Here is a 20,836-nt window from a genome sequence, read left to right on the forward strand (position 1 = left end):
TTCAGCCCCACCCACCCTCCCTTGCCTTTGGCATTTCAAATTTATAGTCAATTCATTGGTACATTTACCATTATCAGAACTGGGGCGGTAGGGCGTCACGGTCCAGCGGTCACTTGTGGCATGAGAGGGCGCTGGGAGGCACTACCCCCGGGAAAGACGGCGGGGTGTCCTGCCTTTGCGGGGGGGCGCTGTGGGCACTTCGTCAGCGGAGTGTCCACACCAGCCAGAGAAGGGGTGGTGAGACTTCCCAGCGTTAGGTTGTGCCTTAGTCGGATGGGGCCGTCTCAGTCGTCCCCATGTTAATCAGTCAGTTGGGGCGTTTAAGTCGCCGCCATTTTTGATGTGACTAGAGCTGGGCGCCGTGACGCCTTATTGCCAGCCCTTTACGAAGAAGGGTCATACCACATAATAAATATACTATGCCCTTTAAATCTAATTGCTTTGGTGTCCGTGTCTTTATTGTGTCAGTGTGAGTTATTCTTTAGTTAAGCTAGCTTAAAGTGTATGCTAAGGTTCAAGCCAAATAAATGTATAGACGCCTTATGTACAGTACCATTTTTTGACAGTCTGTCCCAGCTAAATAAAAGTGTACCGAATGTAACTCTTTTTTAATTTTTAGGCGGCTCCTCAGTCCTTCTTCTCTGCACTGTGATGCACAGTCCCGGCGGGTACTTGGAATCTATTATCTGGCCCAATGCTGTCTTCTGCACCCGTTCCCAGTGGTGCATTGCGAGACGGGACCAGCATGCATTGCATCAGGCGCCTCCTTAAGACCTGACGCATGCGAATTAGGAATTTATGCTGCCGGCGCCGTGTCTCTAGCAGGAGTCAGAATTGTTGATGCTGTGTCCCCCCGCAGCTCCTTCTGCCTCCTGAGGGGTGAGTGTGTGGGCTGCTGTGCCTGTGTTCTGGCCATCGGGGATCACCAGGGATTACCTCCTCTAGGTGCCCGGCTCCCTCCTCTGCCTCCTGTACCATTTGGTGGTTACTCTGCTTTGAGCGCTGGAGGAGACTGTTTGGGTCTGGCACTGTAGCTAGCTGGGGCTCAGCCTTTGCCGATATCTGGCTCCTTCCCACCCTTGTATATACCTGCCAAATACCTAATATATATTATTAGTGCTAACTTTTCATTTTATTTTAAATGCCCAGTACACATTAGAAAAGGGTGACCACGCCCCCTTTACCAGTGACCACACCCCTTTACATATGGCCAATCCCCTTTCTGGGTGCGTACCGATTTCTGCTCTTCAAATGTTAAGCTATGTACACACACTTCATTTTGCTTTAGATTCGATGTTAGATTCGATTTTCTATTAGATCTAGCAGATCTTCCCATTCGATTTGGCATTAGATCTGTACTTTTGCATTAGATATTGATTTCGATATCGAATTCGATTTACATTCATTGCACATTGTACACATTCGATTTACTGGATCTAATTCGATATTTCCTTGGCTGCACAGTCTATTTTTCTTTTAGATTTTTGAGAAAACGGGAGCGCGCATTGAATCGAATGCAGATCGAAAGTGTCCTAAAAACCATTCGATGTGGATTCGATTTTGCTTCTATAAGCAAAATCGAATCAAAAACAGGGAAAAATCAAAGCGTGTGTACAGAGCTTTAGAGTTTAGACCAGTGGTAGCCAACCCTAGCCCTCGAGAGCTACCAACAGTTCACATTTTCCAGACAACCTAGCTGCTGCACAGCTGCACTCATTAATCACTGACACATTTTAAAAGATACACAGATGGAGCTAATTAGCTCACTTGTGATTCTGTGAGGAGACCTGCAAAACATGCACTGATGGTAGCTCTCGAGGACTAGGGTTGGCTACCCCAGGTTTAGACGGTATGAACTGGCCATCATGGAAAATGCACGTTCCTAGGCTCAACACAGTGAATTTTATTACACTACCCGAAAACTCAATACCCAACTAGAAAATTAATGAAATGAATGAACTAGTGCCAAGGCGTCTTAAGAAACTTATTAATTTGACAAAACATTCCCCAGCCTGTTCAAATTCGATCCCTCTTTATGTAGCCAATTATCAGCAAGAAGGCGACGCCTGTGCACTCAGGCAGTGAGTTCCTGTGCTTCGCCGGTTGCCTGGCGACAGGGGTGACAGGCTCATTTTCCCATACAGCACAGATACGCCCAGCAGTGATTGGTGGTGGAGAGCGGGGTAGGAGGTGCTTAGCTGAGGCGGGGAAACGGTTTGAAGCTGGATTCCAACTATCTCGCTTCCGGGCTCCTGCGGCTGCTGCTCCTGTCTATGGGTCGTCCGTTACCGTTACTACAGCAGGTACAGGCCGCAGCATAGCTGCCCGTTCTACATTCTATACAGCGGCTCACGAGCCTCTATACAGCTGCTGCGTCTCTTCTTTATGCCGCATAGTCGCAAGTACTGTCCGTCGCTTTTTGCTGATTAAATCGTCACCCGCATGTTATTAGCTTGTTCTTGGTTTAATTTATTTAAACTCGAAAACCCTTAAAACGTTCGGAAATTACAATAGACAGAACTGAGAAAAAATCGATTTAATTAATATGGGGGTATTAATAAATATGGGTACAACACTAATTTTTTTAGAGCTGAGTAATTGTGACTTGCAGAGTCTCAGCAGGCACATTATTAAATCATACTGAAATGGCTTGGTGTTGTTAAAAAGCTGTCTTCATGTATTACTCTTTTTAAAATAGTGTATACATGTTTCTATGAAAATTGTACTAATTTGTTTATTCTTTTTTAATCCTAACAGAATTTTCTTCTTGGACAATATGACCACTATGGACAGGTACAAAGATATGGGATTACAACCGCATGGAACAGGTTAGCAATCCGCTGTAGGGTTAAATTAATTAATAAAAAAAAATTTCCTGAAAAAAATGTATGGAGTTTGTTTGTGTGCTCCCAGGTAGTTTCTAATCTAAATGGATACATTTAGGGCAGTTTCACATGCTCTGGCTGACGCAGAGCGGCGAAACTCTGCATGGCCAAGAAGCCGTGCTGTCCGCAGGAGTTAACAATGGTTGGGATTGTGTCCATTCACAGCGGACGGTCACGGCCTGGCTGTGGGGTTGCAGCCAGATGTCACCACTTTAAAGGACAGCTGCCGAGCTGTGGCCATCCCGACCATTGTAAACTCCTGTGTGCGGCACGGCTTCTTGGCCGTGCGGGGTTTCGCTGCCCGACGTCAGCCAGAGCGTGTGAAACCACCCTTAGGGTGATAAAAAGAGACTATATTCATGTTATAGTTCATTTTGTTAACTATCTGTTAGAATGTATTGAAATCATTTTGATACACTGTCTGGCTATCTGACTTCTCTGACAAAAGCTGAGTTATGCGGGGTACACACCAGGACGACCCGCTCAAGATGCACATTGTGAGTGGGTCGTCAGTGTTTCTTCCGACCCACTCACGATGACGCGGGGGGGCACGACCCGCGCACGATGTGCACAGTGAGCGGGTCCGATTTGATGGCGACCCGCACCCGGGAGTATGGTCGTTCTTCAGATCCTACCTGCTGCAGGTAGGATCTGAATAACGACCGACCCGCGGGACCACGCATCGGATCGGTATCAGTCCACACCAGGACAGAAAAGGGCCCAATCACCACACAATCTACATCCAATCGGTCGTAATTGGATCTATATTGATGGGATCTGACCCTTGTCATCCTGGTGTGTACCCAGCATAAAACTAGGGTGGTGAGTGTGAAGGTGCCCATACACTGCCTGAGACGTCTCGCAGCAGTGCACGGACCCGACAGAGTGTGAGCCGCAGGGACACATGCCATCTGCTGTGATGGATCGCATGCGTCCCTGCTTCCCACCCGCCTGGAGGAACGGGTGGTTGGATGGCCTGCCGGTCCGACCACCTGGTCGGGTCCGATGTGCACGGGACCGTGCATCGGACCCGACGGTATGACAGGGGAAGGCGATTTGGTCCGATTTAACAGTCCGATTGGTCGCAATCGGATCAAATTGCCTCTATGTATGGGGGCCTTGAGGAAATTCCCCCCACCATTTTGAGCCCTCCTGCAATGCAAGTCAGGATATATCTTAAATAGTAAAAATAAATACTGCAGTAACATTTCTAACATTTATCTCCAGGTCCTTATGAATCAGTCCTGTACCATTATTATTGCTACAAGCACCTTTTTGTTTGTCCCTTGTAATCGGATCTTATTGTGTATTTTGTAGCTTATCTTAGCTTATGTGTTTTTTCCTTTTGCAGCTACTGGACTTCAACATACTGGGAGTTCTTACTATTCTGATTGGCAGACTCCTCAAGTGTCAGGAAAATCCCTTAGTCGAGTTGCTGTAGCTTATGGGATCAAAAATGGTGGTGGTTTCCCGGAGGGAAATCTATGTTCTGAAACTGAACAAGGTTAGTAAAGGTCACATGGGTGCTTTCCATTTGTCCATTGATTCAAAGTGCCTTCCTACACTACATACAAATTTCTCATGAAGGAACATCATCCCAGAAGAGGATGTGCTCATGTGAGCATTCATAACAAATACATGACTTATCATGTTATACACTCCTTGCTGCAGGGTTTTTGGTAGTGATACCCCACAATCAAAACTGAGATTACTTTAATGTTACCCCTGGCAGGGAGGAGGAAAGTTTTCATCTGTGCAGAACCCAATCTGCCTAACCTGCTGGAGCAACTATACAGTAAAGTAAAGATAGTTTCTTAATCTCCTGTCCTTACAGTAGTCAAGTTACTGTGTACATATTAAGCATACATTTATAGAGGTGGCATCTGTAAGTATAAAGTAGTCCATTTGATCTATAGTTGTTGTACCTGGTGTAGGAATTTTTAAGGCCCCCTTACACTTGTTCAACAAATTGAACCGGATTGACTCGAGCTTTATCCTATGTGCAGGAGGTTCAATCTCTTCCAATCTCTTGGTTATACCCAATGGCAAGGGATTGTGGATTGGGTCCTACACATCAGGCACATCAGATTTTGTCAGATAAATTGACTCAAATTGGATCAAATCTCACAAGTGTAAGGGGCCCTTTAGAGTGGTGCAGTGGATGTGAACTGGTGAAAGAGCAAGGGTCGTGTTAACCGAATTTAGGATGGCCCGTAGTGAAGAAGATTGCAAGAGATAATGAGAGCATGAATAAGGGTTTTCTTAAATTCAAGATTGAAGGAAACCTTTTACGTACATAGTTGGAATAAGGTTTCCCTACACAGTGCAATATGTGCGTTTTGCATTAGATTGCATTTAGTTCAAATTGCATGTGATATGCTTCAACAGTGTGCGAGTTGAACTAGATGTGATGAGATCGAATACAAAGAGTACTGGCTGCACATATTTTTGCGGCTTTCGATATAAACTAGTTGGGAGCATGCATCACAAGCCAAAATAAACACGTGTTTTGGCACCATTAGTTAAGGGATAGTTATGACATTGGGAGGAGCAAAGGTGTTGAGCCCATGGTATTAGGCCAATGGTTCCCAAGCTCTGGGCCTGATGTACAAAGTCTTAAAGTACCAATCAGCTGCTAAATGCCTTTTTTCAAACAAAGCCTCTACCATGGCAGTTAGGAGCTGATTCCCTGGTACTTTATTTCTGTAAATTTTTTTCTTCTTTCAAAGGCAGGCATGTCCTAAGTCCGGCACGGGGGCCAATTGCGGCCCGTGTTGTCACTTCAAACGGCCTCCAGCCTGAAGCAGGCAGAGCGTCAGATGCGGGACGCACAGGACACTAAAGGTGGGGACCCGGCGAGCGCGGGTTCCCACCTATAGTGCAGCAGTGAGAAGATGCCGGCCTGTTAGATGTGTTTGGCATCTTTCGGGTGAGTATGCATCCAACCCCTGCTGCTACAATCGTATATCACCCTCCTCCGCAATCACAGTGGCAGCTGTGTGCGGAGAGGGGGGGCAGCAAGGGTGAAGCTTGCTGCCGTAACATGTAGAGCGGAGGAGGGCGTGAGCCCAAGTATCTCTGTCCTTGCAGTGCCTGCTTTGCCTCTCCATCCTCTGGCTCACATAAGGGGCCACTGGGGGCCCCTTGTGGGGGCAGGCAGGGAGACATACAGTCAATGTGGGCAGAGTGGGGGACATACAGTGCAGGTGGGGCAGGCTGGGGGACATAGTGAGTGGAGGCAGAGTGGGGGACATACTGTAAATGGCAGTCATACAGTGAAGGAGGAGCAGGCTGGGGGACATTCAGTGAATAGGGGCAGACTGGGGGACATTCAGAGAAGGGGGCAGGCTGGGAGGCAGAGTGGGGGACATACAGTGAAGGAGGGGCAGGCTTGGGGACATACAGTGAATGGCGGCAGTGATGGATATTCGGAGAAGGGGGACAGGCTGGGGGGGATACAGAGAAGGGGGGGCAGGCTGGGGAGTATACAGTGAAGGGGCAGGCTGGGGGACCATTCTGATGTGATTAATGGTTCAAAGAATGTCAAGCTGAATGGTCGGCCCCCACACATTTTCACCTCACCAAATCTGTCTGGCCCTCATCGCAAAAAAATTGGACACCCCTGTTCTAAGGCTTAGCACATCTTCCCCTTTGCCATAACAGTGCAGTTTTTAACCACAATAATTTAATTTTATATAAAATCAGGTGCAACTATTGATTAAATATGCCGATCGCCTGCTCTTAACGCAGGCATGTCCAAACTGTGGCCCTCCAGCTGTTGTGAAACTACACTTCCCAGCATGCCTTGCCATATTTTTAGCATTCCCTAATAGCAAAACTGTGGCAAGGCATGATGGGACTTTTAGTTTCACAAAAGCTGGATGGCCATAGTTTGGACATGCCTGTCTGAACGGTATACGTCGTTAGGTCAACACCTCAAAGTATATATGGCAGGGGTTCTTAATCTTTTTTGATTCACGGCACCCTAGAGAATCCGACTTTTTTTCACGGCACCCCTAGGTCAATTTTTTTTTATTTAGATTGGGTTTATATGCGATTCTTAGTGGCAGTTATGTGGTAAAGGGCAGGATTTGCTTCTGTTGGTACACATTCTATGATTGCCAGCTACCAGCACTGGTTTTACTCATAAATAATTAACCATTAATAATTTGAGTTGGTCCTAGACCACCAAGCCGCGGCACCCCTGCATGTGTCCCGAGGCACCCCAGGGAGCCACGGCACACAGTTTGGGAACCACTGATATATGGGATTATTAGGTCGATACTCAAAGGTCGACCTGGGTTTTTCAAGTTGTGTTTTTTTTTTATTTTTTTTTTTGAGTTGACATACGCTGACAGGTGGTATTTCATGCCCTAACATCCACTAGGGTGTGGAGGGAGAATAAAATAGTGTGCTGAGCGTAGCAAACCATGTGAGGGGATGCAGTGCACAGATATCGACTGTGTCCATGTCGACTGTTGACATTTGTGAAAAACCCATATTGACCTAATAACCCCGTTTCGACCTTCAGTGTTTGACCCAATGCATGTTGACCTTAGTTGTGTTGCCCCCATGATCCATACCCCTTTTAACAGTGCTGCACCCAAGTAGTATTCAGAGTACTAAAAAAATACTGTGAAAGAATAATTTTACAATATAAAGTGAGCACACTGTGTTAAATAATTTATTAAAACCAATTAAAATGTCTTTGAACACATATATATCCGATCCTCAGGTTTAGCCACATGCTTGTGTGGTCACGTGAATTGCAAACATATATACAGCCGGACTTTCTGGCATGCTGGCATCTCACGTATAAGAGAAGCCTGTTTGTGGCTGCCAAAAGCTAAGCTTGCAACTATTGTGCTCAGCGCCTGGTTCCAGTTGATAGAACTAGTGTCTAGGCCTGGGGTGGCCAACCCTAGTCCTCGAGAGCTACCAACCGTGCATGTTTTGCAGGTCTCCTCACAGAATCACAAGTGAGCTAATTAGCTCCATCTGTGGATCTTTTAAAATCTGTCAGTGATTGAGTGCAGAAGTGCAGCAGCTAGGTTGTCTGGAAAATGTGAACTGTTGGTAGCTCTCGAGGGCTAGGGTTGGCTACCACTGGTCTAGGCCGACGCAGGCAATGGCGATATGAGTTTTTTTTTTTTATAGACTTCTTCATGCTTTATGATTTTACGTGGACTATGATTGCCGAGCGCATGTCATAGCAAGCGGAGTGAGCTACATTAATTGGGGGTCAACATTGACACAAAAAAGTTAAAAACTTATGATGACATAATGTCAATCTATTGCATGTCTGCCTTTTGTCAATGTTGACATATTGACTGTCAACATAGACACTGTAGACGTTTCCATCCACACCCCTCAGCCCATCTTTTCTACCCCCTCAGATGCCATGGCAACCTCCTTCCAGTTTTTCTATAGACTATAGAAGGACAGAGGGCACTGCCAAGAGCCAGTTGCAATCGGTGACCCCTTTCTAGCGCTCCCCTCCCAGTCAGCAGTGAGTCATACGTTATCCTTTTAATAATCAATGTAAACCTTTTTGGTTTGTTTCGGAGTGTTTCTAGTGTCCGTGAATCTCCGGAACTCTGCCATCTGCTGGCAGAGAGTGAAACTACATCTTTCTCACACATGCACAAACACAGATGATAGCAGACTAGCTTTCGAAGCTTTTGCATAAAAATTATGAAGAACCGTCCATGCATTGGAAAATATGCAATCGAGACATTGAAGGAGCATTTAGAGAGGTGCAGGAGGAGAATGTAGTTTACTTTTGAATGAAAGCATGATGGAGAGAACCAGTATTGTAAAAATAAACTTTCAAATGATCTGTGAGTTTAGTGGGAGTGTTGCTGCAGTGTAGATGCTGATAACATGATTAAAGAGGGTCTTGGAGATAGTAGTGTGGCAAGCATTGCTGGACTAGGAAAGGGATTAGTCATGGTCAAAGAAGGACGAGGGCCATAACCTGGTACTTTGTAAAGAATGTGCTAATGGTCGTAAGAAAATAAGGTTGTTGATAGATGGAAACTCTATATTTGAAGTAGGGAGTAAAGTTTTGAATTGTCCATATTTTGCATGACAAAGTAAAGGGAAATAGAAATCTCAAAATAAAGGCTAGGTACACAGCAGAACAAAACCTATGGCACAATATATTGTCCGACCATACACCTTGAAAGATCCACTGTACGGCCACGAGATATACATACAGAGCAATTATGGATAGTATATTGTTCCTATCTGCTCTAAACAATATATTATCCAAGAGGTTGCCTGATTTGTACCCAACCAAACTCTTAATCAGAACATGAAGCACAAATTTGGGTTCCAAAATAGAGATTGTGTCCTTGCACACCATCAATTGGCTGGGTACAATCTGAACCAATTCTATCTCCAGTACAGTAGCTTAAACTTACCTCTTGTGCCTAAGCATCTCCTCCAACAATTAAATCCTCCCCTTTGGGCCTACCGTTGGGATTTTGTGGCTGTTATTTGACAAATTGGGATCAGGCTATATCAGTGATCAGGCTATATGGTTCCAGTAATGGAAGAATATGGTTTATTTAATCTTGGTAATCCATTTCATTTTTGCTTGTGAATGATATTAAACTATATACTAGTTACCAGTCTGTCAAAATGATGAAACAACATAACCGTAAAGTTAATGCTGACAGCTATTAATGGCGCAACGCTTGAATTTGCCGTTTCGCAAAAAAGCTTTTTTTTATTATTATTATTTCCATACTTACCTGGTCCCCTGAAGTCCACAGCTGCCTTCACTCTCCTCAGCGGATGCACAATGCACCCCTGGGACCAGATATGCCACTGAGGAGGATTCCGGAGGCTGCCGTGGACATCGGGGGACAAGGTAAGTATGAAAAAAGGGGTGTGGGGGGAAAAAAAAACAACCAAAAATAAAAACTCGGAATACTTTGAAAAACCACGGTTTTCTGACTATTTCTGTTTTTAGAATACATGGGTAAGGGAGACCCGAACTGTATATTATTTTCTTCCTCATGCTGCTTGCCACATTGTTTTTTATTTTTATTTATTTTTTTGTAGATTCATGCAATGCTAGCGGTAGCACTTCTTTTCAGCCAATTAGAAGACAAGTTACCATTCCCACAGCTCATGTTGTACCTTCCACTTTGGCATCCTCTTACAATAGCATTCAAATGCACATAAAAACTGCTGTTTCTACAGAATTTCCCTATCTACCCATGTCAGATCCCTCCGCAGCTGAAGACAATAGGAAGTTTGAAATGCCCAATATTGAGCCAACTTTGAACCAGTCCGGCCTGTTAAATACTTTATGCCCAGAGGCTAGAAACAATGTCCCTACAGGAATTATAAACTCAGAGGAGAAACCATATAGAAGTCTTCCAGAGAGCACCGAATTTGGAGGAAGTGATCACACTCGCAGCAGGGCTGTAACCCTGGCCCCCACAAATCTTCGGAGTCAGGGGTGGAGACCAGATACATACAGTCTGCAGCCAGGGGCCGAATACAGTGCCTGGAAACTCCAACAACAGCAGTATACAGATAACTTGAGAATGAAGATGGAGAGATTGCAGGTAACTTTTTTATGGATTTCATTTTGGAACACTTACAATTAGGAACTTCATTGGTGGGTGAATGAAACAATCAATAGGGAAGGAAACACAGAACTTTTGATATTCTAGCCAAACATCATCCCTGCTGTTACTCGGCGGGCCAATCAGTTGGGCTTTGTTAGCTGTAATGGTGGGTCAAGCTAGGTGCCAGGGAGAAAGGGGAAAAAAAACAGCCATTGAGGAACTCTGTACCATTGTGAAGATCCATTGGTTCTCCGCCATCAATCAATGGCAAACATTAATAGTTGTTACCAATGGGTGGGCTATGGCCGTCACTACTTAGAATATGAACTGATACACTAAAAACCCAAATGTAGAAATTTACTGTGTACACTTTCTAAATTCCTACATATTATTTGTCTGAAATTATTTATTTACAGACTTTTTTTAATTGTTATTATTATTATTATTTTAGCTTGAGAGAGATTTCTCCACTACTTCTGGATATTCTGTAGGACATCACCAGGTCCCCAGTGAGTGGCAGAGGGCTATGAAGGCTAGTGAGACTGTTCTGATGGAAAAGGAAATGCTGCTGGAGAGGTATGGTGGGAATTTGCATTACATGAACACTATTCACATAACAAACAAAACCGAGTGAACCTGTCTTAAACACATTTCCATCATAAAGAGGCTACATTTTTGTAGCCTCTTTATGATCATCTCTGAGCAATAGCTCTGCCACTGACACACTGGGGAGTATAAACGAGCATATTTTTCTTTCTACATTTTCTTATCCATTTATTAATAGTCCATTAATGCCAAACATAGTCCTGTAATGTATGTGTGTTACATAATGTTTTATTTCTTAAATGTATTTGGTGATCTGTTGTGGTACTACATAAATCTATTTAAGTACTGACCGAACTGAATACATCTGAATAATTTAAAATCTTAGTAAATTCTCTATTCTAAAAAATTACTTTTATTAATATACTTAGAGGGGACATTTACTAAGTTGTGTATTCTACTTCACATGTGATGTTGCTATGGGCAACCAATCAGAATCTCCTTATTTATGTAGCACCCTCTAGAACAGGGATGGAGAACCTTCGGCCCTCCATCTGTTATTGAACTACACATCCCAGCATGCCCTGCAACAGTTGTAACATGGCCACATAGCAAAACTGTAACAAGGCACGCTGGGATGTATAGTTCCACAACAGCTGGAGGGCTAAAGGTTCCCCATCCCTGCTCTAGAAGATAGTAGACAGGACCTGATTGGTTATCCATAGCAACATCATATGTGAAGTAAAATTCACATCTTGGTTAATTTACCCCTAAATGTGTGTTTTTACAAACCTCCTTACTGCAATGTATATGGCAGGGCTGGGCAACACCGGCCCTCCAGATGTTAATGAACTACACATCCCAGGATGCTTTTCATTAGTTTTGCTATGTGGCCATGCTGAAACTGATGCAAGACATGCTGGGATGTGTAGTTCATCAGCATCTGGAGGGCCGGTGTTGCCCAGCCCTGGTATATGGGAACCTAACAATTTCAAAGAATTCTATGTATATCTATGATCGCAGGCAGCGGCAGCACATTTCACAGCTGGAACAGAGACTAAGACAGACTGAGGTGCAGATACAAAGCACATTACTAAGCCACTCCAGTCCTTACAATGACATGTGCATGATCAGATTGCAGGTAATTGTTAATTTCAAGTAAATCCTCCTTCATTCATTTTAAATAAACCAGGCCTTATTCAGCTTAGACAATCTCTGTGTTTCCAGGACCTGCAAAGGGAGGTCACATTCCTGCGAGCTCAGTTTGCAGAGAAAACTGATTCATCTATCCAAGAAAAAGCAGAAATGGAGAAGAAACTGTGTGCACAGGAGGCTGAGAGTAGAGGATTGAGAGAGGCCATGGAGGAGGCAGCCCAAAAATACACAGAAGAACTGAAAAAGCAGGAGGAACGAGTAAGTTTGTATTATAATGTATTCTTCTAATTTCCCAAAAACTCTTGGACATCCAAAAGCATAAGAAGATTTGTACTCTGAAAGTATAGTAATGACTCTCATTTGTGGCAGGTGAAAGGAAGAGAGCGGCATATTAATTCATTGAAAAAGAAATGTCAGAAAGAAGCAGAACAGAATAAAGAAAAGCAACAAAGGATTGAGACACTGGAGAGATACCTGGCTGATCTGCCCACTGTGCAGGACCACCATAGGCAACTCCAGGAGGTAATTGCTCCCACTATGTGTACTGCAGTATGCTGCTCCTATTCACCCAAAGCATTAACTGTTTTGGCTGTAATTGACCTTCAGGCCACAAGTCGTCAGCACTTTGTGTTGTTGCACTTTTATTTTATTTAAGTGGTGTATTTTTGTGGATTCAAGTGTACTTTTATTTTGAAGGCTAATTTTATAAAAATATTGAATTGAAAAGTCATTCCTGCTTTTCACTTCCTCTTCATGGCAGGAAAGCTTCTTGTGATGTATATTATATCAGACAAAACCCTTTTAAAGAGATTTTACCCCGGATACTATGCCTTTATGTCAGTGGTTCCCAAACTTTTTAGTATCATGGCACCATAGAGCACCATAATTGTATTCATGGCACCCCTAGACCAAAACTTTCCAATAGAAAAGATACCTTGAGTAAATTGCATTAATAGGTCATTCATTTTGTGGTGAGGTACAACATTTGTTTCTGTTTGTCCACATAGCACTGATTTGGCCAATTATGTATAATCCTGGACCACCAACCTGAGGCACCCCTACAAGTTCCCCAAGGCACCCCGGTGTGCCTTGGCACACAGTTTGGGATCCACTGCCTTATGTACCCATTGGTACCACTCTTTGTTCACTACTACTCACTCCAAATTATGTAGGTGCTAGTTAGGTGTAACAAAAAAATTGGTGCTTTTGCACTTGTTTAACAAACTATGTAATTGAGCTGTGGTTATAAAATATGCATGTGGAGCCATACAAGATCTCATCATAAGTTGAAACAAAAAAACAAATGTTAAATGCAATATCTGCACTAATATAATCTAGAATAAAGCTGCCATGGATGAATCAAACTCAGATTGTACTATGTAATCGTTTATTACCTACACGTAACCCTAAAATCAATACATTGCCGTGTGCACACATAACAAAACCACAAATGCATAACAAACAAGAGGCGGATCTTTTAAAAGTATTTAAAAAACAAAATAGCAATGATACGTCATATATTTAATAAGTCGGTATATGGACAGTTCCCCTTTTCATACCCCTTTCACATCGCACTTTTAAAACGGTATATTGCCGTTTTTTTTACCTTTTAAAACGTTTAATGCTGCATTGTGAAAGTGCCAGAGTTGATTTACCGGTTAACCCCTTCCTGACAGAGCCTGTTTTTGCCTTCCTGACAGAGCCCTTTTTTTCAATTCTGACATGTCTCACTTAAGTGGGGATAACTTTTTTTTGCTTTTACTTATCCCAGTGATTTTGAGATTGTTTTTTCGTGACACATTGTACTTCAAGTTAGTGGTAAATTTTCGTCGATACAGTCTGTGTTTTTTTGTGAAAAATACCAAAATATCGTGAAAAAATGGAAAATTTAGCGATTTGCAAAATGTTAAATTTTCTGCTTGTGAGACAAATAATCTTACCACTCAAAATAGTGAATAACTAACATAGACCATATGTCTACTTTATGTTGACATCATTATTTCAACTTCCTTTTAATTTTTTGGGACACTAGGAGGCTTACAATATGAATAGCAAATTCTCAAATTTTCAAGAAAATTTCAAACACTGATTTTTTTAGGGACCAGTTCAGTTCTGATGTGACTTTGAGGGACTTGTATGTGAGACACCCCCATAAATGATGCCATTTCAAAAACTGCACCCCTCACAGTATTCAAAACAGCATTTTGGAAGTTTGTTAACCCTTTAGGTGTTTCACAGGAATTAAAACAAAGTGTAGGTGAAATTTCAAAATTTCTTTTTTTTTGCAGATTTGCAATTTTAATACATTTTTCTAAGGAACACAGTACATTTTACTAGAGAAATGTGACTAAAAATTGATTCCCCCAATTCTTTTGTTTTCATAAATATCCTATATGTGGCCCTAGTGTGCACGGTGACCAAACCACAGGCTTCATAATAGAAGGAGCACCTACTTGATTTTGGAGCCTCCTTTTTATGAGATTATTTTTTAGGCACCATGTAGGTTTCTAGGCACCATAACATGCTAAAAGTTAGGAACCCCCCCACAAGTGACCCCATTTTGCAAACTACACCCCTCAGGGAATTCAGCTAGGGGTATAGTGTACATTTCAAACCCGCAGGGGTTTCACCAATTGTGGTACAACTGGGCAGTGAAAATGAAAAATTATTTTTTTTACACAAAAATGCAGTTCTGGCTCCAAATTTGTCATTTTCAGAAGGTATGAAGGAGAAAAAGCACCCCAAAATCTGTGCCCCAATTTCTCCCGAGTACAGCAATGCCTCACATGTGACCAAAAAATACCAGTTGGGTGCATGGCAGGACTCAAAAGGGAAGGAGTGATTTTTGGATTTTGCAGCTCAGATTCTGGTGGAATTTTGGTGGGTGCTATGTCGCATTAGCAAGACCCCCCAAGCACCAATACAGTGGAACCCCCCCACAAGTCACCCCATTTTGCAAACTACACCCCTCAGGGAATTCATCTAGGGGTATAGTGTACATTTCAAACCCCCAGGGGTTTCACCAATTTTGATACAAGTGGGCAGTGAAAATGAAAAATTACATTTTTTTACACAAAAATGCAGTTCTGGCTCAAAATTTTTCATTTTCAGAAGGTATGAAGGAGAAAAAGCACCCCAAAATCTGTGCCCCAATTTCTCCCGAGTACGGCAATGCCTCACATGTGACCAAAAAATACCAGTTGGGTGCATGGCAGGACTCAGAAGGGAAGGAGTGATTTTTGGATTTTGCAGCTCAGATTCTGGTGGAATGAATGGTGGGTGCTATGTTGCACCAATACAGTGGAACCCCCCCACAAGTCACCCCATTTTGCAAAGTACACCCCTCAGGGAATTCATCTAGGGGTATAGTGTACATTTCAAACCCCCAGGGGTTTCACCAATTTTGATACAAGTGGGCAGTGAAAATGAAAAATTACATTTTTTTACACAAAAATGCAGTTCTGGCTCACAATTTTTCATTTTCAGAAGGTATGAAGGAGAAAAAGCACCCCAAAATATGTGCCCCAATTTCTTCCGAGTACGGCAATGCCTCACATGTGACCAAAAAATACCAGTTGGGTGCATGGCAGGACTCAGAACGGAAGGAGTGATTTTTGGATTTTGCGGCTCAGATTCTGGTGGAATTTTGGTGGGTGCTATGTCGCATTAGCAAGACCCCCCAAGCACCAATACAGTGGAACCCCCCCACAAGTCACCCCATTTTGAAAACTACACCCCTCAGGGAATTCATCTAGGGGTATAGTGTACATTTAAAACCCCCAGGGGTTTCACCAATTTTGATACAAGTGGGCAGTGAAAAAGAAAAATTACATTTTTTACACAAAAATGCAGTTCTGGCTCAAAATTTTTCATTTTCAGAAGGTATGAAGGAGAAAAAGCACCCCAAAATCTGTGCCCCAATTTCTCCCGAGTACGGCAATGCCTCACATGTGACCAAAAAATACCAGTTGGGTGCATGGCAGGACTCAGAAGGGAAGGAGTGATTTTTGGATTTTGCAGCTCAGATTCTGGTGGAATTTTGGTGGGTGCTATGTCGCATTAGCAAGACCCCCCAAGCACCAATACAGTGGAACCCCCCCACAAGTCACCCCATTTTGAAAACTACACCCCTCAGGGAATTCATCTAGGGGTATAGTGTACATTTCAAACCCCCAGGGGTTTCACCAATTTTGATACAAGTGGGCAGTGAAAATGAAAAATTACATTTTTTTACACAAAAATGCAGTTCTGGCTCAAAATTTTTCATTTTCAGAAGGTATGAAGGAGAAAAAGCACCCCAAAATCTGTGCCCCAATATCTCCCGAGTACGGCAATGCCTCACATGTGACCAAAAAATACCAGTTGGGTGCATGGCAGGACTCAGAACGGAAGGAGTGATTTTTGGATTTTGCAGCACACATTCTGGTGGAATGAATGGTGGGTGCTATGTTGCACCAATACAGTGGAACCCCCCCACAAGTCACCCCATTTTGCAAAGTACACCCCTCAGGGAATTCATCTAGGGGTATAGTGTACATTTCAAACCCCCAGGGGTTTCACCAATTTTGATACAAGTGGGCAGTGAAAATGAAAAATTACATTTTTTTACACAAAAATGCAGTTCTGGCTCACAATTTTTCATTTTCAGAAGGTATGAAGGAGAAAAAGCACCCCAAAATATGTGCCCCAATTTCTTCCGAGTACGGCAATGCCTCACATGTGACCAAAAAATACCAGTTGGGTGCATGGCAGGACTCAGAACGGAAGGAGTGATTTTTGGATTTTGTGGCTCAGATTCTGGTGGAATTTTGGTGGGTGCTATGTCGCATTAGCAAGACCCCCCAAGCACCAATACAGTGGAACCCCCCCACAAGTCACCCCATTTTGCAAACTACACCCCTCAGGGAATTCATCTAGGGGTATAGTGTACATTTCAAACCCCCAGGGGTTTCACCAATTTTGATACAAGTGGGCAGTGAACATGAAAAATTACATTTTTTACACAAAAATGCAGTTCTGGCTCAAAATTTTTCATTTTCAGAAGATATGAAGGAGAAAAAGCACCCCAAAATCTGTGCCCCAATTTCTCCCGAGTACGGCAATGCCTCACATGTGACCAAAAAATACCAGTTGGGTGCATGGCAGGACTCAAAAGGGAAGGAGTGATTTTTGGATTTTGCAGCTCAGATTCTGGTGGAATTTTGGTGGGTGCTATGTCGCATTAGCAAGACCCCCCAAGCACCAATACAGTAGAACCCCCCCACAAGTGACCCCATTTTGCAAACTACACCCCTCAGGGAATTCATCTAGGGGTATAGTGTACATTTAAAACCCCCAGGGGTTTCACCAATTTTGATACAAGTGGGCAGTGAAAAAGAAAAATTACATTTTTTACACAAAAATGCAGTTCTGGCTCAAAATTTTTCATTTTCAGAAGGTATGAAGGAGAAAAAGCACCCCAAAATCTGTGCCCCAATTTCTCCCGAGTACGGCAATGCCTCACATGTGACCAAAAAATACCAGTTGGGTGCATGGCAGGACTCAGAAGGGAAGGAGTGATTTTTGGATTTTGCAGCACAGATTCTGGTGGAATGAATGGTGGGTGCTATGTTGCACCAATACAGTGGAACCCCCCCACAAGTCACCCCATTTTGCAAACTACACCCCTCAGGGAATTCATCTAGGGGTATAGTGTACATTTCAAACCCCCAGGGGTTTCACCAATTTTGATACAAGTGGGCAGTGAAAATGAAAAATTACATTTTTTTACACAAAAATGCAGTTCTGGCTCAAAATATTTCATTTTCACAAGGAATGAAGGAGACAAAGCACCCCAAAATCTGTGCCCCAATTTCTCCCGAGTACGGCAATGCCTCATGTGTGACCAAAAAGTGGCAGGACTCAGAAGGGAAGGAGTGATATTTGGAGTTTGCAGCACAAATTCTGGTGGAATTTTGGTGGGTGCTATGTCGCATTAGCAAGACCCCCCAAGCACCAATACAGTGGAACCCCCCCACAAGTCACCCCATTTTGAAAACTACACCCCTCAGGGAATTCATCTAGGGGTATAGTGTACATTTAAAACCCCCAGGGGTTTCACCAATTTTGATACAAGTGGGCAGTGAAAAAGAAAAATTACATTTTTTACACAAAAATGCAGTTCTGGCTCAAAATTTTTCATTTTCAGAAGGTATGAAGGAGAAAAAGCACCCCAAAATCTGTGCCCCAATATCTCCCGAGTACGGCAATGCCTCACATGTGACCAAAAAATACCAGTTGGGTGCATGGCAGGACTCAGAAGGGAAGGAGTGATTTTTGGATTTTGCGGCTCAGATTCTGGTGGAATGAATGGTGGGTGCTATGTGGCATTAGCAAGACCCCCGAAGCACGGTGAAATTATGAACCTAATATTCCATAGATGTGTGGTATAATTTAAAACACTCCTTTATACATAGGCCGGGTTTGTCGGGGCAAGTGTCACACTGGAAAATAGTTTGCTTTCTTATTCCCTTTTTATAGCAAACTTTGCACCTTTTTTGTGTCCTGCCCTTTTTTCCAGTGGAGGGGATTTCATCAGGAAAATGCTGCCCTGGTACAATACGGGGGCCAGTACTAGAAGTACTGGGGCCCTCTGCCTGCTGGTTCCCAAATATTAGGCCCTTTATGACTTCCTCTTGAAAGTGCATAAATGTCCCCCTCTGGCCGGTAGAACGGAATAGCACGTAAGCGTTATACAGTGCCATCTGGATGATATACACGGCCACCTTCTTGTACCAGATTTTTGTTTTCCGCAGGGCACTGTACGGCTTCAGTACCTGATCTGAAAGATCCACTCCGCCCATGTACCTATTGTAATCCAGGATACAATTAGGTTTTGAGGTGTGGGTACTGGTACCTCGTACAGGGACGGAGGTGGTACTGTCTCCGTGAATTGTTGTCAGTATAAGGACATCCCTCTTGTCCTTATATTTGACCAACAACATATTTTCGGTGCATATTCCCCTGCTTTCACCCCTTCTCATTACTTGGGCAATGTGCGTTTTTGGGAGGCCTCTTTGGTTCTTGCGCACAGTACCGCAAGCTGCTGTACCTCTTGAACCAAGGGCCTTAAACAGGGGGATGCTAGTGTAAAAGTTATCCACATAGAGGTGATAACCTTTATCCAGGAAGGGGTGCACTAAATCCCAGACAATTTTCCCACTAACACCTACGAGGGAGGGGGGGCATTCTGGCGGTTGAATTCTTGAATCCTTCCCTTCATAAACCCTAAACCTGTGGGTGTACCCTGAGGTGCTTTCACACAGCTTATACATTTTTATGCCATACCTTGCCCTCTTACTGGGAAGGTACTGGCGGAATTTAACCCTTCCTTTAAAATGTATAAGGGACTCGTCGATACAAATAAATTTTTCAGGGATGTACACCTCTTCAAATTTGGCACTGAAATGATCAATGACCGGCCTGACTTTGAATAGCCGGTCAAAGGTGGGATCATCTCTGGGTGGGCACTGTGCATTATCGGTGTAATGTATGAATTTAAGAATTGTCTCAAATCGAGTCCGGGGCATGGCCATACGGTAAAATGGAGTACTGTACAGAACATCTGTACTCCAATATTGCCTAATTTCTGGCTTTTTTACTATGCCCATATGAAACACCAGACCCCAAAACGTCATCATCTCTACTGCATCTACAGGGGTCCACCTAGCAAATGATGACGTGGGGTTTTGAGCAATAAACTGCTGGGCATATAAATTAGTTTGGTCCACCATTAAATTTATAAAATCATCAGAGAAAAATAATTTGAAAAAGTCAATTTCTCTGAGACCTGTGGAATCAAATTGGATTCCTGGCATGCCCAAAAACTCAGGAACCTGGGGCTCAAAATTGTCTGGTGGTGGGGTCCATACTAGATCAATTATTGGGGGGGGAATCTCAGCTGATCTACGGGGGCGTCTTTGAGGGGGTCCCTCATCAGCAGAGGAGGAAGAGGAGCTTAAGGCAAATCCTTCAAATTCCCCGCTTGCATCACTGCCTGTGTCAGAGTCAGAAGCAAGCATGGCATATGCCTCCTCCACTGAATACATTCTCCTGGATGATTGGGAGGACATTTGGGAGGACATTTGGGAGGACATTTGGGATGCCATTTTTATTTTTGTGTTACCGGTAGTGAAATGTTTCAACACGTGTATAGTGTAGGGGGGGGCACAAACTTTATTTCAATCCGGGGGGTATGTAGTGTGTAGTGTGTATGTGGTGCAGAAAAAAAAAAAAATGCTTTATACCAATAAAAAAAAAAAAAATGAAGGGGTTAAAAAAAAAAAAAAATGAAGGGGTTAAAAAAAAAAAAAGGAAGGGGTTAAAAAAAAAAAAGGTCCTGCGCCAAAAATTGAGCACAGATGTTGGTCAGTAACGTCTGTCACTGAACAGCGCTCAAAGGCAACAGGAATTTGATCAAAAAAAAAAAAAAAATAGATCAACCCTGTGCCGAAAGAGATGATCAGTGATGTACGTCACTGATCAGCGCACAGCGGCCACAGGACACCCACAAAATCACAGTGTGTGTAAAAAAAAAAATTAAAAAAATACCCCACAGCACACACACAAAAAAAAAAGGTGATCAGTGATGCGACACTGATTACCAGTGAGGTGCAGCAGGTGCACAAC

At 43.3% G+C, this 20,836-nt stretch overlaps 1 protein-coding gene across 3 annotated transcripts in view; it reads left to right on the forward strand.

Moving 5' to 3' along the window:
- Positions 1-2,118: 2,118 nt before the first annotated feature.
- The window catches only part of CEP85 (centrosomal protein 85), a 38,188-nt gene continuing 19,470 nt past the window's right edge, over positions 2,119-20,836 (forward strand). For 2 of the 3 annotated variants that reach the window (XM_083173280.1, XM_083173282.1), the window contains exons 1-8: positions 2,316-2,402; positions 2,758-2,828; positions 4,237-4,389; positions 9,957-10,468; positions 10,923-11,047; positions 12,038-12,155; positions 12,242-12,427; positions 12,539-12,691. In XM_083173280.1, the coding sequence (XP_083029406.1) occupies positions 2,386-2,402; positions 2,758-2,828; positions 4,237-4,389; positions 9,957-10,468; positions 10,923-11,047; positions 12,038-12,155; positions 12,242-12,427; positions 12,539-12,691 (1,335 nt within the window). In that variant the 5' untranslated portion in view covers positions 2,316-2,385. The other variant, XM_083173281.1, reaches the window with a different exon arrangement.

Source organism: Crinia signifera, chromosome 2 (genome assembly GCF_055691185.1).
Source record: "Crinia signifera chromosome 2, ASM5569118v1, whole genome shotgun sequence".
NCBI lineage: Eukaryota > Metazoa > Chordata > Amphibia > Anura > Myobatrachidae > Crinia > Crinia signifera.